Genomic DNA, 27,951 nt, shown 5'->3' on the forward strand with positions numbered 1-27,951 from the left:
GGTGGTGTGGGTCAGTTTAAGGGTAGAGTTAGGGACAGGTGTGGTGGTGTGGGTCAGTTTAAGGGTAAAGTTAGGGTCAGGTGTGGTGGTGTGGGTCAGTTTAAGGGTAGAGTTAGGGACAGGTGTGGTGGTGTGGGTCAGTTTAAGGGTAGAGTTAGGGACAGGTGTGGTGGTGTGGGTCAGTTTAAGGGTAAAGTTAGGGTCAGGTGTGGTGGTGTGGGTCAGTTTAAGGGTAGAGTTAGGGACAGGTGTGGTGGTGTGGGTCAGTTTAAGGGTAGAGTTAGGGACAGGTGTGGTGGTGTGGGTCAGTTTAAGGGTAGAGTTAGGGACAGGTGTGGTGGTGTGGGTCAGTTTAAGGGTAAAGTTAGGGTCAGGTGTGGTGGTGTGGGTCAGTTTAAGGGTAAAGTTAGGGTCAGGTGTGGTGGTGTGGGTCAGTTTAAGGGTAAAGTTAGGGTCAGGTGTGGTGGTGTGGGTCAGTTTAAGGGTAGAGTTAGGGTCAGGTGTGGGTCAGTTTAAGGGTAGAGTTAGGGTCAGGCGTGGGTCAGTTTAAGGGTAGAGTTAGGGTCAGGTGTGGTGGTGTGGGTCAGTTTAAGGGTAAAGTTAGGGACAGGTGTGGTGGTGTGGGTCAGTTTAAGGGTAGAGTTAGGGTCAGGTGTGGTGGTGTGGGTCAGTTTAAGGGTAGAGTTAGGGACAGGTGTGGTGGTGTGGGTCAGTTTAAGGGTAGAGTTAGGGACAGGTGTGGTGGTGTGGGTCATTTTAAGGGTAGAGTTAGGGTCAGGTGTGGTGGTGTGGGTCAGTTTAAGGGTAGAGTTAGGGTCAGGTGTGGTGGTGTGGGTCAGTTTAAGGGTAGAGTTAGGGACAGGTGTGGTGGTGTGGGTCAGTTTAAGGGTAGAGTTAGGGACAGGTGTGGTGGTGTGGGTCAGTTTAAGGGTAGAGTTAGGGTCAGGTGTGGTGGTGTGGGTCAGTTTAAGGGTAGAGTTAGGGTCAGGTGTGGTGGTGTGGGTCAGTTTAAGGGTAGAATAAGGGACAGGTGTGGTGGTGTGGGTCAGTTTAAGGGTAAAGTTAGGGACCGGTGTGGTGGTGTGGGTCAGTTTAAGGGTAGAGTTAGGGTCAGGTGTGGTGGTGTGGGTCAGTTTAAGGGTAGAGTTAGGGACAGGTGTGGTGGTGTGGGTCAGTTTAAGGGTAGAGTTAGGGACAGGTGCGGTGGTGTGGGTCAGTTTAAGGGTAGAGTTAGGGGCAGGTGTGGTGGTGTGGGTCAGTTTAAGGGTAAAGTTAGGGTCAGGTGTGGTGGTGTGGGTCAGTTTAAGGGTAGAGTTAGGGACAGGTGTGGTGGTGTGTGTAAGTTTAAGGGTATGATCAGGTGTAAGAGAAGGGTCAATAGTGTAGTTATAAATTTAACTACTGAAATTACAGAATAAATACATGCAGGCAATTTAAAAAATGTAATTACAATGTAAAAACATGCATGATTAGTACATAGTTATGGCCAACCAATATAAAGTGGGTCCTAAAATCCTTTAGGTAACATTACATGGTTTGAGAATTCTGAACCTAAAAGCAAATATTTTAATTATATTTTCAAAATAGTTAATACTTTATGCATTATACAGCAACAATAGTCTCGGACAGATGTGTGGTTGGGATTTTCACCCATCCCAGAAAATTTGAGAGCTTGGCTTTTATATTTTTTTCAGAACCGTTTGACAGCAGACATTTTTAGGGCAGAGAAAAATAATCATTAGCAAAACTGTACAAAATACCTCTTTGAGGGATGCACCGATATGAAAATGTCGGCCGATAACTGATATATTGTAGCCTGACAAGCCTGACCCACATCAAGATGTTTGGTCTGGAAACTCCCCATTGACGGCTCAATCCGAGGGGCGGATAAACGGTTGTCTTTCAAACTCCCTCTGCACGCAATAGGATAGCACTATACCAACCAGAGCAACGAAGGTGAAGCAGAGCTTGTTGATAGATTAAACATTCACCGTATCCGGTCGGCTAAACTCCGAACACATCTTCCCTTTTTAAGAATGACTCCAGTGCCGTTCTTTTCTCAGAGAAAAGCTTAACTCCAAGTCTTCCAGAGTCGTAGTCGAAGCTGATTCGAAAGACACCCGTTCGCCAGTTTCTGTGTTTACTAGAAGCATGCAAACGCAACTCGGCCGTCGTCATTATGGCCCCGCCCACCCGTCGACTCTATACACGACGTGATTGGCCCGTCCAGATTGTGAGGAATACAGCTTAGACGTGTATTGAGAGTTCCTAGATGACACTTGCAGGCAAATTAAATTTGCTGCCGCTAGGGTGCGTCTAGATTTCTAGGCTAGATATATTGGCCAATAAACCGAAATAAAATGGTATAGTTTTTAAAAGCCTGATTATAATAAATCCATGTCCCAAGCACACAGTTATGTTCTCAATACTTTTATCTAGCCGATATGACAGACTTGTGCTGCAACATCCACATGTTTCTACAACACTTTTCAATATTTTCCTTTCTAAAGTAATTTAAACATTTCAAGCAATTCAAACTCATCTTGGCGAACAGTGTGCATCTAAATCGTCTCTGCTGAAGGAAATAATACATTACTGGCTCTAAGATATGGGTCGATAAAAGATTTTATTAAAAATTACCATGTATTGGCTGAAACTTGGTGGCCGATATATCGTGCATCCTTAATTATTTTACACAGATTGCCATTATGGCATATACTAATATTTTTAACTAATATTTTGAAAGAAATTTTTTTTTTAACATGAGCTTGTGGGCAAGTTTTACTCTACATGACATAAAATTACCAACACCTTACACAAACTAGCATCACGAAAGTATCTTTCCACACAAGATGACGACAGTGAACAGGTTTTAAGATAGAATTCAAAACCTTTATTACAAAAATAAGTTACACTCACCTCATTTTACAGTATAAAACAATTTATTTGCTGGAATGCAAAAACGTTGTTGGCCACCAACAATAGTTTAAAACTGCTCACATCTTTTCAAAAGGTTGCAATGTTACAGCTTTATCGAGAGGGAGTTAACTGTGTACAAAACCGGTTGAATGGTTCGGTCACCTGCTTGCTATATATGGAATATAAACTGAAGCTGCAGTGTCCCTTTTTCTGCAGAAAAGTTCATCTCTTGCCTGTGATGATGGCAACCACTGGAAAGTGGCAAGCATTAAAATTGATCGTTCGACAATAGTCATGATTGATTATAAAACCTACATAATTCATGGAACTGGCGTTCGCGAGAGCCGAGCGAAAAAAGGACACTGCAGGGCTTAGCAAATGCAGCGGATGCATTTGTGATGTTTAAGCCAATACAAAAGTAACATTTTATTCCAAACTATCATACAATCATACACCCAGTAACTACATAATCTGAAGAAGCAAGGCAGCTAATTCAGTTGAAAGGAGGATAAAAGCAGGGCTTGTTCCAGCTCATCACATGAGATTCATTTGCATGCCCAGTTTTACTGTTTGCAATGTCAGAGCAGCAGCGGATTGACTATATTACATTAAGAATATCTGCTGAGCTGCTGCCCTTGTGCATATTTCATAAGAAACAAGCCCTGCTCCTATGCTTTTTTTTTTGTTTGTTTTAAGTGTCCCTATTTACAGTACAGGCAGGGTAGTTGAATCCTCTCTACTGAGGTAGTTAACCGACCCTTAAAAAGACAAGTTCTGAAAAGAACCACGTTCCTGGAATGCCTGACTTGTCCATGCGAGGTGGTTACACCAAAAACCCGCAGATGTTCTCTACCAGAATCCAAACGTTTTAGGTTAACATGGACATTCCCACGAAGAAAAAAAAAATGTAGTTAGCACAAAAATATACATCAGCATCAAGCTCCTCTGAGCCACTTCAAACACAGGAGTAAAAAACAAAAAAAAACAAAAGAAAGTGCAAAAAAAATCTGACGTATTGGTATCCTTGTGAGTCTGAAGTTCAGTCCCAAAATGTGGCGTGTTTAGGTGTGACTATGTAACCAGGGGCAGTAGCGAGTTCGTGGATTTAGATGGGCTCCGAATGTGAATATGGCAAGTTGGGGATTTTTTTTTTTGAACTCTTGTGGTTTGTCGGGAGTGGCAGTACAGGAGATATGCTTCAATACAGGCTGGAATATCATTTCGTTTGCTTTAACCTTATGAACACTGGTAGCATCCGGTGTAACCCCATTCAACAAGTCAGTCTTCATACTACCTGGTCAGGACCAGCCTCGACCCCCTTTCCCTGGTGGAACAAAAGACACGCATGCTTTATTTATGCAAACACAAGCAACGGTATACAATCAGGCAAGTTCATGCAGGACCTTTACAACAAAAGCACAGGAGACGGTTATTTAAAGTTGAGGAAAATCAGGTCCATTTTAAAAGGAACATGATCTGAAGACAGTGCCAGTGAGTGGGACAATATCTGTCCATTATAATCTGTGCTAAAGCAGCTTGGTTCAGTTGTTTAGTGCACCTGTTACTTTCACAATCAAACGGTCTAATATGAAATGCATTACAGATCAGGGCCTGTATTCTTAAAGCTCCTAAGAATCATCTCAGAAAGTTCCTAAATTTCTTTGATTTTTACTTTAACTAAATAGGAGTCTCAGCTTAAGAGCGATTCAGGAACGATCTGAGAGCAACTCCGAGTGTTGAAAATACAAATATTTTTTAATCTTTGTGAGGCGGAAGGGCTGACCCCTTTTGAAGACAGTGATTGGTTGGTTGACCAAGAAGGAAAACAAGAGTGCTTTTAAGTATAGAGTCTATATAAACCTTCACTTTGAAATCACAGGCATAATTTGTTCTGTTTTAACCCTCTTGGCGCCACGATCGAGTTTACTCGACAAGATGCGTCACTGAATAAAACGGCCGATTTTGTCAAATAGGGTGTCAAATTTCATTCAACCTCCCCTCCACTAGATGGTAGACATGTTGTACTTCCTCCCTGACTCATACAAACATCATGATTCTATACAAAATCTACGAGCAAGAGCACATTGAGTCAGTGTAAACAAAAGCAGAGCTGACGTGCGAGTGAGCTGTTTTATCAGAGCATTGTTAACGTCAGCGAGTATTTGCATTAGATTATTATTACTATTATTATGTTCTAATGGCATCAATAAAGCTTACCCGCAATGAAGTGTTGGGTCTTCTATTCGCGGACCCTGATTCTGAAGGGAAATATGAGATGACGGTGATTTTGAAAGTGAAACTAACCCTAACTCTACACTAAGCACAAATGGTGAAACATTTGCCCAATGTAGATGGTCCTTTGCCCAATGTCAGTGGTGGGAATAATGTTTCCCGGGGTCCGAGTGTTCATCGCGAAGTTAGCAGGTGTGTTAGTGTTGAGAACGCGGCGGCCGCGGGAGATTTTTGCCGCGCTCACCATGAAGCGCGCGTCTTCTCACCGCGCCTCTCCGCGATCGCGGCGACAGTATTGTGGTGAAGACTTTATCTAACGCCACTGGGTATGTTAGAAGAGGTCGAAGTATTCATAAGCAAGTTCGAGGGCAACGTGTAGGCAGGGTGGGGAGTCAAAATGACAAGAGTGGCCGTGGCTCTGCACACTCGGCGGCGCGTGAGGCAGACCTGGACGCGAGCAGACGCGCTGTGACACGGGGCAGAGGGGCTATTATGTATAATATGATATTTATGTGCCCTATATATATATAATCAGAGTGCTTACTGTATGTAGTAAATAGAAAATATCTACAGCAAAAAGGCAAACCGCTACATGCATTCGGTTTGTTCCATTTATTAGTAATGATTTACACAGTTTGTTTACTATTTACCTGAACATTCAGTATTGTGCAATATAGCACACAGAAGGTGAGGGACATTTTGGGGAGAAAGAAGTGCTGCATTTTATTATTTAAACATGTGGCTTTTCATGAAAACTCTATAATCCAAGATTTTCCCCACGTTATGACGTCATAATATGCAAATGAGATGGGAACATTTAATCTCTACATCAACTTAGGGTCCTCCTTAATATTTCTCTAATTTACAGAAAGTTTCTATCTTTTATCACTTTTAAGATATAGCCTTTTGAAATTAAGATGTCTAAATCGAACGTTTTAGGAAAAAACCTCTGGCGCCTAAAGGGTTAAAATGTATGTATATGCACGCACGTACACACATACATTTAAAACAGGAAAAAGTACACCTGTGCGATATATATATATATTTTACTTGCCATGCTGTTAATGTCATACTTAAGGTATTTGATAGGAAACGAACAGTGACAGACAGTGACTTGTGACAGACCCAAATCTTCACGGCTGCACAGTTGCATTTTTCCAGTTGCCAAACATGTTAATGTAGTGATGACTTTCATTCCTGGCGCTATGGCATTTCTGCGCTGTGCTAGTAACGTCTCTAAGATCGGTCACAAACAAATCGAATCACCAATCGTAGAGTCTTACCCAGGGCTTTGAACAGGTTCAAGGAACGAAAACCGGAAACGAACAAAATTTTTACAGGAACAAAAACAAAACCAATTTTAATCGTTCTGAACAGAATTGTTTATTTGAAATAACCATTAACCGGTTAATAACGTTATTTTATCGTTCTCTTTAATATTGTAATTTGGCAGTGACCAATCATGAATTGAGTACTACAGCATGTGACGTTGTTATCAAGAGTGTGTGAAATGTTGCACTACCGGTAACGCAACTCAGTGTAAAGCGCGCAGTTTAATGCCTTAAGTACATTCTTTCCTCACCGAGGTCTTCAGTGCATGCACATGTATTGGAGGATTTTTATTCCCCGTATGTTTAAATGAGCAGTACGCACTTTAAGCTCAAATAGACTGATTTAGGCTAGTTTGTGGATTTAATTTAATCCCATCCAAGTACTAGCAACTATTGCACATTTTTCCTATATTCTTTCAGATAGCTTGTTTTCTATAGACTGTTGATCATAGACTAAAACAATTATGTTAATGCTTCGTATTAAATGGTAGAAACGTTATATTGCATTAAAAGATCAAGCTTTATTCGCTGACTGAATTTGATTATGTGATGCAAGGACGTGTTGTGCAGTGTTTGCTTTGAAATTAGAAGTTGTCAATGCATTTAAAAGAGCACTGGTATCTAGTTTATTTATTTTTTGATTCATGTAGGCTAATTTTTAAAACTAGTTGTGTTGGAAAAACATTATGTAGGCTACAAAGAATGTTATCGCTCTTCTGAAAAGAATTAATAAGAGGGCCAACTTTCGATTGTTTAATAGTCCATTAAAACAGGTCAGTATTTTTTCAGATGTTTGGTAATTAATGCAGGTATTTCTGTTATGGTTATAATTATTATTTAATTATTTAAGTTTAATTATCACGTGTTATCTTATTATTAAGTGAAAATAAGTTGAAACGAAAAAACCGAAACGCTAAAATATCGATTCTGCTCGGAGTGAACCGTCTGATATTTTTGGGTTTTTTTAAGCCCTGGTCTTCTCCCTCTTTGTGTTTCGTCCATTTTCTCCCTAAAGCCTCTTAAAATTCCTCGTCTGTACTCTTAACACTTGTGGACCTCAGACCTCTTAAGGGTTTAGATGCTTTCTGAATTACTTTCTTCCTTACTAGGACATTTTCTTTAAGAGAATATTTAGAAAGGTGGGCATTTCCTCATAAAAATTAAGAGTCGAGTCACTAGGAGCTACTTTTTTTTTTTTTTTTTTTATGAATGCGGGCCCAGATCGTCAGCCTATTGAGTTTCTTAAAAAGCCAATCTTTAGACTAGTTTTACAATCCTCTGAGCATATGAGAGTTAATACAGGCGTTTTAAAAGCATTTCATTCAAACTTTTGAACTACAACATTTTTTTTTGTAAGTTTGATCCTCGTTCAAATGGTAATGGTGTACATGATTATTAAATATTCTTGCATTATTTTGAGGCTATTTTGAGCCTTGTTAGGGGTGTTAACTAGCGATTTAATTTCACTTACTCTATGCCCCACAGACAAGCGCTATACGCTAATCTGCTATTAGAGATAAAACTTTTTAAATTCGATTTTCATGAAAACGCATCCCAGAGAACGATCTACTCGGTCACCATCTGTTAATTACCCCTAGGGGCATTTCTCACCGGAGTTGTCCTTTAACAGATGAATAAATACTTTAACAAATGTTTTGCTCATTGTTAGTTCATGTTAACGGATGAGTCCTGATTTCTAAAGTGTTGCCATTGCGCGTTTTTTCTTTTGGTAATCGTGTTTCTACTCCATTATGTTGGAGTAGCTGGAAAACGGTATGCTGAATTCAGACTAAAAGATCAATGAAGATTGATTAAAAATGAGAGATTGATATCAACCCTTTACAAATTGTTTTTCAGCAGCTGGAATTTCGGTGCACGACTAGCACAAACATCAATATCTGAAAAATAAAATATTTGAGCTATATTGTCCAGTCATCTTTACAGCTTGTGCTACAGTACTTAAAGACATATGCAGCAGACCTAAACAAATCTTAAAGGGATAGCTTACCCAAAAATTAAAATTCTGTTCTCATTTACTCACCCTCTTGTTGTTCGAAACCTGTATGAGTTTCTTTCTTCTGTTGAACACAAAATAAGATATTTGGAAAAATATTCGCAACCAAGCACATAGAACAACCATTCACTATCATAATAGGGAAAAAATACTATGGTAGTGAATGGTTGCTCTCTCTGCTTTGTTACAAACATTCTTCTAAATATCATCTTTTGTGTTCAGCAGAAGAAATAAACTCACACAGGTTTGGGACAACATGAGGGTAAGTAAATGGTGATTTTTTATTTTTTTTTGGGTGAACTATCACTTTAATAAGCTGCTGGAATTTCGGTGCATGACTATCAAAAACATCTGGAAAATAGCGATATTTGAGCCATATTGCCCAGTCATCTTAACAGCTTGTGCTACAGTATTTAAATACATGCAGCAGACCTAAACAAATCTTAAGTGCTGTGAATGTGATTTCCAGAAATGAAAAGGAAAGTGCAAACCTTTGGTCCATTTCGTCCACAAGGTGCCTTGCATATGTAAGCAATATGAAAAGGAGGGGAAGGAAAAAACAAATGCCAAAACATGTATTTTGATCACTATGTCCTTTGTCATGATAAAGTCCACTCAAAAAGATTGAAAATCTAGCCTAAAGGGTTTCAAAACCTCCTGCCAACACTCCAGGAATGCTCCACCCACACATCACGTACCACTCGACATCTCTGCTGGACGCCTCCTCCTCTGGACCCTCTGGATCCACGGCTGGACCCCAGACCGGCGCGCTGGGAATATCCGGCTCTTCCTCTGGGAACGCTGGAGCCGCGGCCCCGGGAGAGTGTGGGGCCACGTGTTCCTCTGTTGCCTCTTCCTCTGAAGTGAGCTTGAAAGTCATCGTAGCCGTAGTAGGGATCGTCGTATCCGCCTCGGTAGTTGTGATAGTCATAGCCGTAGTAATCGTAATAATCTTCATAGCTGTAATAGTCATGGGGATACGAATAACCTCCTCGGGCACCTCGTCCTCTCACTCTCGTTTGGGCATGCATATGGGGTGGGCCGTAGTAATAATATTCATCATACCTGGGAGAAAAAAAAAAATGTATATGGTTAACTAAAAGTATTGTCAGAAGTAGCGACCGCGATACCAAATCGGTACTGATATTTTAAAATAACGTGACGCTTTGAGCGCTGTAGAGCTGAAGTAATAAACACCGCTGATTGGCCATTGTGTTCACACGCTCATCAAACATGTCTGTGATTGGCTACAATTAGGCCAGTGCAATATATCGAAATATCGCAAATGTACATATAGCGCAATATGCATATCGCAACGGCCCGCAATATCTGAATCAGGGATGGAAATTAGCACCCGCCACCAGCCCAATGCGGGTGATTTTGAGTTGTGGCGGGTAAACTCGCTTCACCTACCGGCCACTGTGGCGGGTAAATAAAAATAGCAAACTGTTTCCCCTCTTTATTAACTGTGTTCAGTGCATGCGAGTGCGGCCGTATGTCCGAATATGACCAGTCGTTTTCGCCGTCATTACCCGGATGTAGTGCCAGAAGACGTGAATAAGAACTCGCGCTCGCGCTGAGAGAAGATCCGTCACTGTCATCCGGAAGCGCGCACCCGTCTCACAGCGTGCAAATATTGAGTTCTCTTTCAAGTCTTGTGCTTAAACAGACAAACTCACACAAAAAGTATGCCAACATGTTCATCTTGATGAGTATTCTAGCAGACAGTCTGAATATGCCTTAAGTGAACTTTCGTGAAAGATGACGCATATCCTTCTATTAGGTCTTAAAGGGGCAGTAGCCTTTACTGCTGTCTGTTTAATGTCAAACAAAAGGACATCACTCACTGCTCTTGATTGAATAGCTTTTGTAAGTTTAGTAAGGATTAATCTTTAATTTAAACAGTTAAAATATGCAGTTATTTTACATTTGATTACTTTATTCAATTTCTGTACCTTTCTGCAGGCCATTAGGCCTGTACATTAGCTATTATTTAATGTACACATGAGTGAGGTCGAGTTAAACATTTTAGTTTGAATTTTATTTTATACTGTGGGTTGTTGCAATGTGCTAAATAAATATTTGCATAATTTGTAATTGATTTATTATTTGAAACTTTAATATTAATTAATGCAGTTGCAATGCCTTGATTTTTAGTAAAGTTACTCAGTCATAGCATTAGCCATAAATGCAATAGATAATTGGCATAATTTCTTTTAGTGCTTCGGTTTCAGCCAATAATCTTTATTTCTGTGCATCCCTACCGACAATGTTCTGCTCGGTATGTCGTCAACACGCTTCAGGAGATGCCAAAACTAGTAGTTTCATTGTTGGTACTAAAAACCTAAAACTGGAAGCCATAAAAGACCACAAATCATCCAAATGCCACATCCAGGTAAAAAAAAAAAAAAAAAAAAAAAAAAAAACACAGAGCCCTACTCATTTAATGAAATGTATATAAGTTCATGGTTTGTGTGTGTATAAGAGTGAAAGAAAAAATTTCAGTATTTCATTGAGATTTGAGATTAAATAAACAGCTTAAGTATTGTAGAGCTTGTAGTATTAATTTTCACATGCAGTTACACATTGTCGGTTATAAACAAGAAAGTGGCTGGTTAAAACATTGAGTGGCTGGTAGATTTTGAAATCCACCAGCCACAGTGGCCGGTGGACAAAAAAGTAAATTTCCATCCCTGATCTGAATGATTTAATAGGCTACTTCAACATTGTGAAAAGTGTCCGTTTTAGGTCGGCATATAGCAGAGAATAGACTGGGCACACGACTGTTACTTATGGGACTTGACTGATGTTAAAGAGTTAAAACAACTCCCTTCAGTGAGAGGTGGGAGAGGAACAGGGGGAGGAGACAAATGTCCATTTAAAACAACATCTAACTACTCCCTAAATACATAATCTAAGTACAAGTTGTTTCTTTTCACTCCCTTTTTGTTTGTTTGTTTGTGTTTTTGGTTCGTCTCTATCCTATGTTTTATTTCCCATTATTTAGCAGTTGTCTATTTTTTTTTTTTAAATAATACACTGTATTATGTATAATTACTGTATGCACTTCATGAATAAAAAATAAATAAAATAAAAATAAAAACAACTCCCTTCAGTCTTGCACTGTCTGACACACACCGAAACATGCGCACGAACATGAAGAGTGCGTTCCCTTCAATTCGGTGTTGTTTCTTGTTACACACTCAAAACTGTCAACACATACAGTTATGTCAAAATGGCTGTCTTGATGAGTATTCATGTAAACCCAGTCAGTTAGTGAACTACGTAATTTGGTGAAAAGCTGAATGTGTCAATAGGATCCGTGCATTAGCTCTTAAAGTGACAGTCGGCTAATACGGTAAACCTGCCGCTGTCTGTCAAACAACAGAAGAACAAGAGAAAATCACTCAGCGCTCTTGGCTGAATAACCTTTGTAGCTTTATTATGTATCAGTGTATATTTAATTAATGTCAAGACTACTGTTTCTAGTTCTTATTTCTAATAACAAAGACAAATTAAAATAAGAAAAAGAACCGTTCACCCATAGTTCATGTGTCTTTGTTTACCTGGATGCTCTTGATGTTTAGTTTTAGGTTGATATAACTATACATTACCATGTTAAGCAAAGCGTTTTTGGCATTTCAATATTTGCATTATAATTTTGTTTGTTTACTTTGCTGTTAAAATTGTATTGTCAGATTTGAGACATTTTTTGCCAAAACACTGCTGGTCACTTTCAGAAGTTGCAGCGATGCTTTCTTGTCACAGGAAGAATGCGTCTCAGTTTTTTTATACTTTTAAAAAATATTATTTAAATAGATTTTACACACTAATAGCAATATCGTATAGCGTTACTTTACATTAAGAAGTATAAAAAACACTTTTTTTTTATAATGTTTTGTATACATTTACGTTAATTTATTTTTGTAATATGTATTGTCTCTCTGTTTTTTTGAAGAGACACTGCCCCTCTTTCCTCCTTATTGACAGCCTACATTTAGAATAATAGCTTTGATTAATGATGAAAAAGGTTTAAACATCGTGATTAGGACTGCAGCTATCGATTCTTTTTGTAATCGATTAATCTACCACTTAATCGATCGATTAATCGGATAATTACTTTTTCTTTATTAAAGAGCAATAAGAGACAATAAGACGGGTATCTTAAAATTAAAATCTAATTTGTTTTCTTTTTAGAAAAATTAAGTTTTATTGCTGAAATTGCATACATTAATAACTGTGAAACTAAACAATTTTAATGCATACAATTGCCATATTAAATAAAAATCTATTTCAAATTACTTTAAAAAGGTAAACATAGTTCAATCTAAAACTAAACCTACAACCAATAAATCTAAATAGTAGTAATATAAATAACAATAATGCCAATATAAATAATATAAATATTCTATAAATATTCTATAAATAACTTAACATTGTATTTATGTTGTGCAACTTAACTTTCATGTTTCAGCTTCAGCTCAGGCATGACATAAGCATTTACTGTCTTATTTACTCCTTTACTGAAGCAAAACATATTGGACAGGTTAACTTGGAACAAGAGATGCGCGGATCAGCTCTACCGTCACCGAATCAGCTGTTAGAAGCAAACCATCCACCCGCACCCGGTATTCACAACTTCAAATCCTCCGTGTTAAGCGCGATGCTATCGTCACATATTAGCTACACTGAAGAAGGTTGCTAAACAAAACAAAAAAACTTATTTGGCAAAATTACATTTACATAAACCAGGGTCGACAACCTATACATCACACGGAGGAATAACCGCTAGAACGTGATCAAACGCGAGATATGTTTAATTCAGTTAAAGTACATCATGCATGCTAATCTTTTGAGCTAATCATTCATCATTGTAACACAGCTTGTTTTAAGTTAGTAGCTATAAATATGATTTAAGTGTGATATTTAAATTACACAAATCAATGAAAGCACGCAGCTCTGAGCTCTGAAAGCACGAGCGCTGCTCATCACACACACACACACGCGCGCGCGCGCGTTACAGCTTGTTCTGATGTTTGTTGCGCCTAGTATTGAGAATATCTAATGGTGCATTTCGAAGATATTATCAAGTAGGATATATAAAGTCTCATTGAAGATTTCACACACATCACAATGACGGTGATCCATGTGCAAAGCTGCAAACTCCATCGAGTTCATGTGTTTGGAGTTGCTCGAATCTCCTCAGCTGACGCATGTACTGCCGCAAATGAAACTTAAATGTTCAGCGTCGCATCCTGAAGCTCAACACACAGTTTTCTTCATTTAAAAACAGCGATATTAAATGATATTACCAGTGCTGATGCCCACCCGCTCTCTCTCTCTCTCTCTCTCATTGCGGTCTTTGATCTCGACATGAGCTGAAAACGAAAGTTAAAGAACGACACGCATTCATTGCGTTTTAGCGTGATATCAGAGTTCCGCGTCTTTATTAAAATCAGCATATTAACGATTTATCTCATCCACCTGCAATGTTTGGGATGTTTATGCACCTGAACCGCGGATATAACCGCAATCCGCTCATACTCCGAGTCCTTACACAAAAAATGTCTTTCTGCAATATCTGTGTGTAGTTAAATGGACTAAGCGAAGCGTCGAGGCAGATGATTTTGCCTATTAACTCGAGTTACTTGATGAATCGTTTCAGCCCTAATCGTGACTGTTTGGATTGTTTTTCCTGCCGTCGAGTCACAGGCGTTCAGTGAATGACCCATCTGGTTCGCGATTACAGATACAAACTTATTGTATTTTACTTTTACAATGAGCATAATAATTACAACAAAAATAAAAATATAGAGAGAGGACGCAGTGTTCAGAATGAACAGTCAAGTAAAACACACACCGCCCATAGCAACGCGTTATGGCAACAACATTTCAGACCGACAGATACGTAAAAGATAAACGGGATTTTTCCGCCATTTGTTACTGTTTTGTAGACGTTGTTATATTAATTATAATTCCAATTCTGTTTTATTGGCCACAATATTATCACAATATTATCAATGATTGTTGAAAGGGGCACTTTTGATTAATTTTTAAAAAGGGCAGAGGCTCGAACCCACAAAGCCTCCCCTCTGCACTTCCCTGGTGTGCGTAACGTTATGTGCCCTGTCACAAAATGCGGCGAAATCTCAGACACGACATTAATAGTTAGATTAAGGTGTGTACATGTCTCCGATAATGCGACTAAAATAGCATACTCCACATGTCTTAATCCGATTTATGTTTAGTTAGATTATGACTTTAATCAGATTAAGGTAATTAGAAATCGGTGTCTGCATGGTAGCCTCTTAATCAGAGTATTGTCTTAATCAGATTAATATCGGAGTATTGTTGTCCATGTAAACGTAGTCAATGACTCATTCATTAAGCTGGTCACCTGCTGCCACCCACTGGTGTTTTAGATTTATGTTTAAAGCATTATCCAGCATTCCTTATTTGTATATTTAAAAAATATGTACAAAAAACAACAACAAACAAATCTGCCTCTTCCCCAAACAAATTGAATGGCTTCAGAAGACTTGGAATATAATGCATTAGACTTTTGTTCTGATACTTTAAACACCTGGAAAGTTCTCCCATGTTTCTCTATTTGTGTTCTGGGAAAGAAAGTTGTGACAATGCTCATGAATGCCTTACATTTGAGTTTTAGCAGCTTGTCTCTGGGCCTTCCGCTCTTTCCTCTTCTGATCAGGTGGCTTTGCAAAGACGATTTCAATTTGTTCCCCTTCCAAATCCTTCCCATGCATTTCGGCTAGAGCCTGTGGAAAAACACTGATTAAACCCGGTGCATAAATTACCATCAACCTCTAAAAGGATGCAGAGGAAGAGATAATTACCTTAACAGCACCATCTCTCTCCTCGAAGTGGATGAAGGCGTAGTCTTTAAGCTTTTTAACCCTTTCCAGTTTGCCAAACTGACAGAACGTCTTCTCGAGATGCTCTTCCGTTACTGTGCTTGCCAGGTTTCTTACGAAAAGGACTTTGACCTAAACAACAGAAGCAGTCATCTTTTCAGTATAATTAGACCATTTCTAATACAATGCTTTATGAGGTCACTGTCGTAAGGGGGGAAATGTGTTCACACACACACAAAAAAAAACAGGAAACCAAATATTTTGCATAAAGAAAAAGATCATCAAGATCGTCTAACATTTACATAATTAAGCAGATTCCGTTCAAATTATACAACAAAAAACCTCACGTTCATGGCTGTAATATATCCAGCATCCTGTTTTATTCTCTTTAGCAATTATTCTCATAACTGTAATATAATATTAATATGTAATATGCCCCCGGCTCTTTTTTTAATATGCAAATGACAATTTGCTGTTGCTGTATTAGCCTAAAACAACACGCTCGCCAGATTGTTTATCTAATAGGGGTGGGACAAAACAAAAAAAATGCCGATTTATCGCTACATTTCCGGCCGGAGACGTTATCGATATTCTGGCACCAAGTATCAATATATTTTTTGTATACATAGGCTTACCCACAGCTGCGTCATATGTCACTACTAATAATAACAATTATGCCTAGATTGTTGCTTTTACTTGATCTTTTTATAAACAATGTTTCCTTTTAAACAGCATTCAGCCTTAAATTTAAAATGTTTATGCTGTGCAAATTGCAGTAAATTACAAGAGACAACTTTTCACGTTGAGCACACGCGTACGCGTGTTGTTTATTTTATGAAGAATAAAAATCTAAAACAAAATGGTGCGGACAAGTCCCACACCATAGGCCAACACACGATCAGAACATTTAGAAGGACCACAATCCCTGAACAGTCAGGAAGGAACACGCTAAGAATAAAGTGCTGCATTTATAATCAACAGTGTTTAAAACGGTGTTTAACAACAAAAAGGTGAATTATGTGCGTCACATTTACTACCATGTATTATTTAATTATAATCATTATCTTCATAATTAATAAACTCATTGAATGCAATAATATTTTTAAACTTTTTATGGTATTGGTACCGACTACTGGAATGTTGGTATCGTGACATCCCTAATTACTACTAGTATTAAATTACTACTAAAAGTAGCCTAATATAAATTTGAGATGTTGCTGATATGATTATTCATAGCAGCAACATAGTAGTAATAGTAGATATTTCTTTACTATAAATCATTTAGTCACAAAACTGTTCTCTCTAGCAAATAAGCATTTTTAAAGCGTATGGCTGTTTGATAGCTGTATATGTACTTATTGCACATTGTTGCCATTTTAAAAAAAATAGATGAACTGTTAAAGGGATAGTTCACTTTAAAATTGTCATCCTTTACTCACCCTTTAGTTGTTTCAAACCTGTATGAATTTCTTTCTTCAGCTGAACATAAGGGAAGATATTTTGAAGAATGTCAGTAACCAAACAGTTAACTGGAGCCATTGACTTCCATTGTATTTTTTTCCTACTATGGAAGTCAATGGCTCCAGTAACTGTTTGGTTACTGACATTCTTCAAAATATCTTCCCTTGTGTTCAGCTGAAGAAAGAAATTCATACAGGTTTGAAACAACTAAAGGGTGAGTAAAGGATGACAATTTTCATTTTAAAGTGAACTATCCCTTTAATAAATGAAACGCATAATCATATGACTTTTGGCAACATATTTTTTACAGAATGATACTGATATAGCATGGATTATTTTCTTGCAATATATCGTCTGTCACAGAACCACTTGTATCGTGATATATTATAGTGGGCAAAATATCGTGATAGTATCGTATTGTGAGTTATCCTGTGATTCCCACCCCTATTATCTAAATAGCCCTATGTTGTTGGAAATGCACGCCATGCAACGAGAGATTAACACGGCTGCCAAATTGTTTTATGTAACACTCACTCTCGCATCAGCTATTGTGTAAACAGTAGAGTTGGGTATCGTTCACATTTTAATTGGTACCAGTACCTGCCATTCGGTACAATTTTTTCAGGACTTAAAATACATCACTAACTGTAAATAAACTGCAATTTATTTCTAGAAGTGTTATTGATATTATGCCAGAGCTGCGTTGGTCTGCCTTTATCCGTGATGTTTGTTCACTGTAATATGTACCAGGAAATAGTAGGCTACAGCAACTTCATTGAATTGATAAAAACAACCATATTATAATTTGTTGTGCATTTACTGGTTATCAAATGAAGATATTAATTTATACTTAATGAAAAAATGTTGTCAAACAAAGCTGCACTGAGGTTTATACTGTTAAAATTAAAACAAATTGTGATATATTTAGGGCCCTATAAAATCCGTTTTATTTTTTCCCAAATTCCGTTTTTTCGGTTTTCATTTTTGCAGATTCCTTTTTTTCCATTAAAATGTTTGACAATTCAGTTTTTTTTACCCTTTACTGTTATTTTGGTTAAAAGAAGAGTGTGCTTTTAATGTTAATATAATAGGACAATGTAACAAAAAATAGGAGTGACCTTAAAATTATTGAGGTAACAAACATCAGATTTACTTTTTAAGACAAATACTGCATGATGCAACATAACACTGCACTTCAAGTACTTCAAATATTAATGGTTATTAGCTTTAAACTTTCGGGTAAAATACATTACAGTAGTTTATATAAGTTAAAATGAAAGTGCTCCATTGGCTATGTTAAGTAAAAAAATTAAAAAAGAACTAAAAAAATAAATAAATCATAAGAAACATCTTTTACATACAGTACTATTAAGTAAAACATTTAGCTGAAAATTAACATGAAAAAATAACATTTCACCATGAAATCATGTAGTGAAATGTTCTGTGTTAAACCATCCCCATTATGATATCCAGAGCTGTGAAAAAAAAAATACACGAAAACACAACACTGCCTGAAGTTTTCCCCCAACTTCAACGGCCCCTTTAAATTATTAAAACTAGATGCTTATCTTAACTTTAAGGTTTATTTTTTATCATGTAAACTACCCATTTTACAAATGCATATGTTTGGAACAGAGGGGAAAACGGTCGCATTTGCAGCAGATATGCATTGCTGCCTAATGTGCCCATTATAAATCAAAGCACGAGATGACAGGAGTCGAGCAGAACACCGGAAAATCTGACGGAATGGACAATATTTGTCTGTCTGTGCAATACACGAGCCAGCGGTTCAGCTGCATGCGCGACCAATACTGCCTGAGCACAACGAGCGCGCGCGGCTCCCGCTCTCCATACGCAAAGCTTCTGCGCTGCCTGCGCGTGCAGTGTGAGACCGCCGTTAGCGTCGAGTTTCTTAACTTTTTCGCTGCCGAAAGCAGAGCCGTGGAGACCAACTTCGCCATACTTCCATTGTTTTGAAGGGTGAGCTGAAATGACGGGAGGGGTTGTGTCGCAAAGTTTTGCTTCCCCCGGTCGGCACTTTCCTCAGACATACGTTCTCCACACGACACATATTACGCATTTTGATTACATATATGTACAATTCCTGGGAAATCTGCATTAACACCAGATTCTGCGTTAATATACCAATTCCGCGATTCCGTGATCGCGGAAATTATAGGGCCCTACATATTATTTTAAAAATTAAGTTTTAATAGTTCATAATTATTACATTAGATACTATTACAGAAATGTTCATAAATAAAGATGGTGGAAAAAACACAGATTAAAAGAAAGAGACCATCTTAATCAACAGTTTACTTAGTAAAAGTTATATTTTCATGCATTTTTATGCACACAAGACAACCTAACAGCTTGATTTGCCGAAGTTTGATTAGTTAAATGTTTATTAGATATTCGAGGACTTGTTTAAAAGAGTATTCATGATGTAGTATCCTATGTTATTCTTTACTCTGCTAATTTCAGTCCAGTCGTAGTCTGTGTTACCTGGACTTGTGAAAGGATGGAGAACTGGTGTTTGGTTTATTAGTTCTCAGAATTTAGGAATGCATGAATTACATTATTGCGTTCTTGATAACTAATTATGCTTCATATTTGAATAGAAATTTGGGCAGTATGCATTGAAAAGTACAAGTGCACAACGTACCTTGGCCATGACTTCAGGATCGGGGTCTTCAATGGGATCAGCCCATTCTACCGTCACCACATTCCCCCAAACCTTCACTTTGCCGCTCATTAACCTGCGTCGCGCCTGAGCTGCCGTTTTATGATCCTCGTACTCTAAGAAGCAGAAGCCTCGATTCTTCTTCTTGTCATCAGGCTGGTGATATAAGATGACGTCATTCAAGCCCTCTGTTGGGATTGAGAATAGAAAATTAATTAATTTAAAAAAGACACTCAGGACTCAAACATGCTTTATCTATTTGCACAAACACACAGGTGATAATTCTTGACCAAGTCATTGCAGACATGCTGCTGTTGGAGGAACAAACCTCAGTATTCAAGAGGGCAACGATAACCAATAAACAGGAAACCTACAAGCAGAAACATGCACCAAAAGTATCAGCAAATTCCCTGCTTTCCTATAGACTTTTATAAGTAATATGATGGTTGAAAATTACATTATAAAATAAGAGCAAGAACAAGTTTTTTTTTATTAGTGAAACTGTTGTTACAATAGTGATTTTAATTAAGTATTATTATTAATAATAACTTAAATTTGTCATTCCGATTAAAATAATTCAGATTGAAAGACTTAGTGGACTGTTCACATGAGACGTTCTCTAAACCGATCAGGGCTGCGTTTCCTAAAACCATCGTAAGCCTAAGTTGATCGTAAAAACGATCGTACGAGTGATCTTATTATTAAGGTCTGTTTCCCAAAAGCATCATAACTTAAGTAGGACTTGAAAATGAGTAATCGTAAAGCTCAAAGTGTATCGTAAGAAGAGAGAGTTATGAGGTCACCTACAGGACAACCGGCAGATTACACCTTTAGCTTTATTCAAGTGCACTGTGATAAGTTTTTTTTTTTGTTGTGGTTGTTTTTATGAGGACAGGTAACAACAACAACAAAAAATACAAAGACACATCTGAATTAAATGAAAGAAAAAAATAATAAAATAAGAAATGTAGAAAATATACTTCAAAAACTGGGAAAAATAGAGATAAACTTATATGACTTGCTGACATGCATCCTGCCATTTCTTGCAGACCTCTTTAGCCGATCTTTTAACTAATAATTTAACTTTTAACTTTTAATTTGGTAGCAATGTCCTCCCAGATGTTTCGTTTCTCTTTGTTTGTACGATGCCCTTTAAATCTGTTGAAAATAATATATTTTCCCGCTCCACCTCCTCTAGAAGGATATTATTTTGTCTTCTTGAAAGGTATCTTTTCTTTTTTTTTTTTTTTTGTTCAGCCATTTTGTCATTGCCTTAGCCGGTAGGTAGTTTCTTATTTGCTTATAATATATTTAAAAGTTGCTTATAATTATTAGGTGAACCGTTCAGAGGAACCGATTCCATATAAGGTTATATTTCAGCACTTCGGAAATGGACGGCGACTCTTAAGTAGCACTTAGAGCGTTCATGTTAACTACATTTTTGGGAAACGCACGTGGAATTGCTGCTAGAACGCGCTCTTCATAGCTAAGATACATTGTTATTCGGAAACCCGGCCCTGGGGTTTACATGTGCTGACTTTCCACCGCAATCATCACAGAGCAGTTTGTCTGCCGCATCAGAAATGTCGACGCCGTCCTCTCCAGCAGCTGAAATGTGTTCACGGATGCCAAAGCAACTCTCAACGGCCACCAGGACTTATACAATTTTATAAAAGCTATTTATTTGTTATAAAATGTAATTATCTAAATAATAAGCAAATTCTTCTGTCAAGTGCAGTTGAAGTAAAAAGTGCCTGGGACAAACGCTGTCAAGATGAGAGGATGTAGCCAGGCCATGTCGGTGTCATTACGCCAACATTATCTTCTTAACTTCTAAAGAAATAAAAAGTTTATCCCTCAGGAAAATTAACTTTTCTCTCAACGTTATAGCCTGCGTGTGAGCAAGTAATCGGGTCAGGTTGTTTACATGGTGAAATTTTTCATTTCATCGGTTCATGAAAAGGTTTATCCCACCCCTCTCCAATCGATTACAATTTCATTCGGCTTGGGCATTTTTATTCCGATTGAGGTGTTTATATGGAGCATTTTCATTCAGATTGGACTTTAAAAACGATTACAGTGCTCCATGTAAGCGCACCTGTCGTCATCATTCCACATCTCGACCCGTCAGACACTGCATACACATGCACCAATTCTTCTCTTTTTAGTGCATCTCTGTAGCAGAATTACAGCGCCACATACTGGTCTGGCCATTATACTACATCGTTTTAAATCAGTTTCAATGGTTTGGTGAACGCAGATATTTCATGAGGCGATGAGGTTTACAAATATATTTTTTTGGAACAAACAAAAAAAAAAAAATCATGATTTGGATCGCGTGACAAGCTGCTGAAATCACGTGACACTGGCGATCCGAATGAATCCGCTGATTCATGACCGTTTTAATCTTTATTTGAGGATTGAAAACAAACGCGGAAGAGAAAACAATGCTGAATAAATGTTGTTAGCTATTTTTGGACCCAAATGTATTTTGGATGATTTAAGAGACTCTAATTAACCCACTGATGTCTCATATGGACTACTTTGATGATGTTTTTATTCTCTTTCTGGACATGGACAGTATAGTGTGCATACACTTGCATACGCTCTCGGACTACATACAAGATATCTTAAACTGTGTGTGAAGATGAACGGAGGTCTTACAGGTGTGGAACAACATTAGGGGGAGTCGTTAATGACAGACATTTCATTTTTGGGTGAACTAACCCTTTAAGATCTACATAAATCCTCTACGGAGAGCTCATGTTTATATCTTGAGTGTAACAAACTGGACCACCCAAGAAAACAAATGACTGGATCTGCATGAAGCACAAGCGGCATCTTTATAATTCAAAAATAAATTTAACAAATTACGATGAAAGCCACTTCGTAACATTGTTACTAGAACCCTCCGGTGCAAATAGAAAAACTATTAAAAACCACAAAATTTCCTGGCAATCAGTAAACCCGACATGTCAGTCAATCTCTAATGCAAATATACCAGCATCTGGAGGGATAACACCAACACTTACCAGTAACTTTGGCAAACTCCTCCACGATCTGGTCCTTAGTTTTGCTTTTAGGGATGGACCCCACAAAAAGACGATTATTGGCGACAGAGATGCATACGCCAATGTGTTTACCAGGTCGAATTTCGTTGTTGTTACACTGCAGGAAATATTACAATCAGAATCCAAATGACTGCACTGACTCCGACAAGTCGGCTAGAGACCCACAGCAAGGACAATCAATCACTTACGAGTTTGACCGCTTCCTGCGCAGCCTCTTTAGTGCAGAAAGTGACGAAGGCATATCCTCGGTTCAGTCCGCTGAGGGGGTCCATCATCAGACGTAGATCCCAAATGGGGCCGGCTTTCTCAAACAGAGGGACCAGCTCATCTTCAAACAGATCTCTCGGGATCTTTCCCACAAAAATCTATGAACATTTGAAGATATCAGACCAAGATCAGCCATAATAAAAAAAACTGATACCATAATACATTTTTGATTAGAAGGGTTTGTGCATACAGAAGCCAATCTGTTATTCAGTCTTACTGAAATAAACATCATTCTCAGCAGACTCTTACCTAGCAATGGGAACTTTAGAAATTCTAGGGAGTGCGCACAAGTCAAATACGCCAATTCAGCGGTTAGTGAAAATGCCAACTTTCCCTTGCCGTAGGCAGCAATGAAATATATTGTCCATCACCAAAATATCACGGTTACATCCAAATGGAAGATGGAAACTTACTGGACTTGGAGCCGCTTCGGTTTACTTGATTATCCATACATACGTTTTTTGAAAACTCATGAGTATCAAATATGACCATCATATTTATTTGTTCATCTGTCAATCATCATTGTGTTGCATTGATCATAAAACAGCTTTGATCATAAAACAGCTTTGATCATAAAACTAAGCATTTAAATACCATCTTACCCAGACAAATTATTGACAGATATAGTAATATGTATATGTATTTCATGAAAGTAGTCGGTTATAAAGATTTTATTGATTTACATTACAGAATCAGAATTTCATCTAATGTTTTGTCCATATTAATATCTGCATCTGCACCAAATTGCATATGTTTTGCTTTAAATAAAACAGCTGTTTTTCCTCCATATGCTCAATATATGAAACTATATGAAATAAAACTGGTAATTTAAAAAACAGAGTAACACTTTACAATAAGGTACATTAGATAGCATGAACTAAGAATGAACAGCACTTATAAAGCATTTATTAATCTTTGTTAATGTTAACTTTAACATTTACTAATACCTTATTAAATCTTGTTAACATTAGTTAATGCACCGTGAACTAACATGAACAAACCATGATCAGCTGGACTTTTATTAACTAACGTTAACAAATATGAACAAATACAGTAACACATATATTGCTCAACTAGTTCATGTTAGATAATACATTAACTTTTGTTAACTAATGAAACCTTGTTGTAAAGTGTTACCAAAAAAATCGTAATGTTTCCGGCTTCACATGGTTAAAAATGTGAAGACTCGATCAGAATAAAGCTGACATCAGTAACTCACACACACTAATAGTGTGTATAATGGACTATATTTAATCGACACTAACCTCTGTGCCGATGGTGGGCTGTACTCCGGCTTGGGTCGACCCTGGAGGAGGACCACCATATTTGCGTTGGCCTGTCGTCACATCAAGCGTATAGCCGGTTCTCTCAAGCAAAGCCTGCAGAAGTAGCAAATAAAACACTTAACCATCAAACAGTCGCTCAAGTTACTGTATCAGCAGGAAGAGAAAGAACAACACACAGCTAGAGAGAACAAGCAATAGATAGGTTAAGTAAACTTGCTTTGATTTTGGCCTCATCTGGTCCTTTAGTGGAGTCTGACACTTTGGTCCCCTGTTTCTCCCTCTGCCTGTATGTCTTCATCACGCCACAGAGGAAGGCACTTTTATTCTGTTAAAAACATGAGCAGAAGTGTTTGTGCCGACAAGTGGACAGGAGTAAGGACAGCCTGAAGGCCCGGGACAGAGAGCCGTCACACTTACATGAACAAATACAATGTGAGAGAATATCCTCGTAAACAAAGTCTGTTATGCATTAAGTGAACCTAAACAATTAGGAGAAAATCAGATGTGTTTCAGTATATTAGATCCGTGCATTAGACAAGACAAATCACACGCCTCTGGACTTTTATGCAGGATTAATCTACATTTCATTTATAGAGTAAAGACAATGCAGTGTTTTTTTTACATTTGACTGGTCAAAAATATAACTATCGCTTTTGATTTTGATAAACCAATATAGATTCTTCAATAGAATCGATTTGTTTTACTCCATGCTGTTTTCAGCTGATGTGTGAACAAAACTTCAAATATTTGTTGCGCCTCCCATCTAATAAATCGCAATAGGTTTTGTACATTGTTACTTTTCATATAAAAGTTTTAGGTTTCAAATTCTGTGACTTGTCACAAAATTCAAACAATAAATACCGTTCTGTGTCACTTTAATGTGGCGTGACAGATCGCTGTAGCACCCTCAGTTCAAGCGGCTTGTGAAACGATCATCTCTTCCTCTTTACTACTAGTTACAGCAGCAAATAAACATGAACGAACATCAGAAGAAATGTTGAAATATGCAGCACAACTTAATCATGTCTCATGTAAATCACTGTGTTTCTGTCATGTGATGTTACATTTACCTTAGAAAAGCCATTCAATTACCATTAACTCGATTGTCAAAGAAGTTTTTGAATAGCCTATGCACTGCATTACGTATTCTATATTTTTACTTGCATTATTATAAAACTCAGCATTTACTTGACTTTAATAATGTTTCAACTTGAAAGTAGTTTGTGTTGCGGTACCGAAAATACTGGAATTGAGATTTTTCACTGGGTAAAAAAATAATAAATAAACGGTACGTTTATTTATTATTTTTTAATAATATATAAACTTATTTGTGGCAGAACCAGTGAAAATTAGTGCCGTGGCCTGAAACCTATCCTTAAAAGGATAGTTCACCCAAAAATGAAAATTAGCCCATGATTTACTCGCCTTAAAGCCATCCAAGGTGTATATGACATTCTTCTTTCAGACGAATACATTCAGTTATTTTAAAAATGTCCTGGCTAATCCATTCATTATAATGGCATTAACTTGTTTGTTAGTTTAAAAGTCCATAAAAGTGCATTAGTGCATATATCCGTCATATAACAGCTCCACACAGCTCTGGGGGATTAATAAAGGCCTTCTGAAGCAAAGTGGCGCATTTGTGTAAGAAAAATATCCATATATAAAACTTTATGGACTAAAAAAATTAACTTCCAGCGGTCAGCGGGCTTCAAATTTTGGGCCCCAATTCACTGCCATTATAAAGGCCGGATTCGCCAGGACTTTAATATAACTCTGGTTGTATTTGTCATTTACACCAAGGATGATTTGAGGGTGAGTAAATCATGGGCTAATTATCATTTTTGTTTGAACTATCCCTTTAATTAATCAGAAAGCTGATTTATGATAATTACAGATAACAGTTGTATGCAAATAAATGTTTCTGCTGTAGCCAGTATATGAGCATTATGTATCTGATTAACAATCCATAATTGTAATTTTTCATTTTATAATTATGTACATTTTAATTCATGCTGTCATTTCACCCATTATGGTTTACAGGTCTCATTTAAAGCGAAATCATAACATGTCAAGATTAACGGTCAAAGAGTTTTGCGGTCTCAAACATACCTGAACATGCGACAGGTCGCTGTCTTTAAACTGCAGGAGAACTTGCAGCGCCCCTTCTTCGTTGAACTCTTTCAGAGCTTCAATCGCTCGATCGTCGAGATCGCTGTGAGACACGAGCCCTGCACAAAAACACATATTTAACCCACGAAAACCTGCACACATTTCACTTAACGGGATACGATAAGACACCATTTTAAATTCCTGACGAAAGACGTGATCTGAACTACTGCTGTACTTCCCTCAGTTGATGTCAAGTGTAATTTGACACAGTAGAGCAGAGTCATTGACAGGATCTCATGGACAGTGCTTTATAAACACTAATCGTTCAATCACGATTAGCTGCTGTCATTGTCTCCGCATGTTAATTTTGACGGCTTGATCTTGACGGCTTGATCTTGACGGCTTGATCTTGACGGCTTGATTTGTTCTTAAGATACAAATCATTTCATGCAAAATTAGAATTAATCAGTTAGGCTGATACCAATATTCACACTTCCCTTTTCAAACGGTTCAACACTGTGTTAACGATAAATGGTGCCATTTGGTGAGTGTGTACAAGTAACACCCAACAATAGCACTGCATACATTCAACAGGACACTGGCTTCAATGTATTGTTTGCTTAAATTCCTGTAACAGTAATGCATTCAGGAAACGTGTAGACAGTCCCACACACAGATGAAAATACTTTTATCCATTATAAACATTCAGACCGCTGAATAAACAGCTTTGCACACTACAATTATGATGCATATTGGTTATCAGGCACACAAAAGTGGAAACTCGTTTCCACAACGGAATAAAATTTTTTAAAAAGTAAATGCGAATCTCACAAATCTGACCCTATGGCATTCTGAATGGCATTTATGCTCGTGTGGGTTACTCTTTTAGCGCAAGTAGACGCCAACCGCTGACTGCTGGAAGCTAGTTATTTTAGCCTATTAGGTTTTAAATATGGATATTTTTCTTACACAAAAGTATCACTTCACTTCAGAAGGCCTTTATTAACCCCCGGAGCTGTGTGGAGCAGTTATAGGATGGATGGATAGCACTTTTATGGACTTCAAAAACTAACCAACAAGTCAATGCCATTATCAAGCTTGGAAGAGGCAGGACATTTTTTTAACTGCACTAAAATAGAAATATCCAAATGTTTGCAGATATGTAGGAAACCTGCTAAGTTCACATACTTGTTTCTGAGTAAAACAAAGCCAAAGCCAGTTACTCTACTTTGAAATGTGCGTCCCGTGTCAGAAAGTCTGTTTTTGTTTAGGTCTGTATGATCCCGCCCACTGCCAATTTACCCAATAGTTTTCCAACTTTGGATTTCCAGTTGGCAGAAAACACACGCAGTTAAATGTAACCGTGTTCATAACAGAACAAGAATTAAAAATAAAAGTAGGCGAGCTATTAGGGCTGCACAATTAATCAAATTTGTAATCGTGATTACAATTACAGATGCCTCAATAATGTGACTATGTAACAATCGAATCGCAATAAAAAAATCCACATATATTATTCTGTGTGCTTAATGTTTTGTTTCTACAGCTTATCGAGGTTTTTCCTCCATTGTTTTACTTTTAGTTTTAGTATCAAATTATAATACCATGCATATTTTACTTTTTTATTTAAAGAAACCAAACCAATGTATATTTGACTTTTAAGGCATAACTGCAATAGAAAAATCAATAAGAGTGTTTTC

General features: G+C 37.6%; 1 protein-coding gene across 2 annotated transcripts in view; it reads right to left on the reverse strand.

Annotated features, from left to right (window-relative positions):
• Positions 1-2,870: 2,870 nt before the first annotated feature.
• syncripl (synaptotagmin binding, cytoplasmic RNA interacting protein, like) overlaps positions 2,871-27,951 on the reverse strand; it is a 44,695-nt gene continuing 19,614 nt past the window's right edge. Inside the window, exons 3-13 of one of the 2 annotated variants that reach the window (XM_067456240.1) lie at positions 26,252-26,370; positions 24,357-24,464; positions 24,119-24,232; positions 22,775-22,951; positions 22,548-22,683; positions 19,498-19,703; positions 15,354-15,503; positions 15,154-15,275; positions 9,195-9,561; positions 8,988-9,014; positions 2,871-4,243 (exon numbers count right to left, since the gene is read on the reverse strand). In XM_067456240.1, coding sequence (XP_067312341.1) covers positions 4,205-4,243; positions 8,988-9,014; positions 9,195-9,561; positions 15,154-15,275; positions 15,354-15,503; positions 19,498-19,703; positions 22,548-22,683; positions 22,775-22,951; positions 24,119-24,232; positions 24,357-24,464; positions 26,252-26,370 — 1,565 coding nt within the window. In that variant the 3' untranslated portion in view covers positions 2,871-4,204. The remainder of the gene's footprint in view (positions 4,244-8,987; positions 9,015-9,194; positions 9,562-15,153; positions 15,276-15,353; positions 15,504-19,497; positions 19,704-22,547; positions 22,684-22,774; positions 22,952-24,118; positions 24,233-24,356; positions 24,465-26,251; positions 26,371-27,951) is intronic. The other variant, XM_067456242.1, reaches the window with a different exon arrangement.

This window comes from Pseudorasbora parva, chromosome 10 (genome assembly GCF_024679245.1).
Source record: "Pseudorasbora parva isolate DD20220531a chromosome 10, ASM2467924v1, whole genome shotgun sequence".
Lineage (NCBI taxonomy): Eukaryota > Metazoa > Chordata > Actinopteri > Cypriniformes > Gobionidae > Pseudorasbora > Pseudorasbora parva.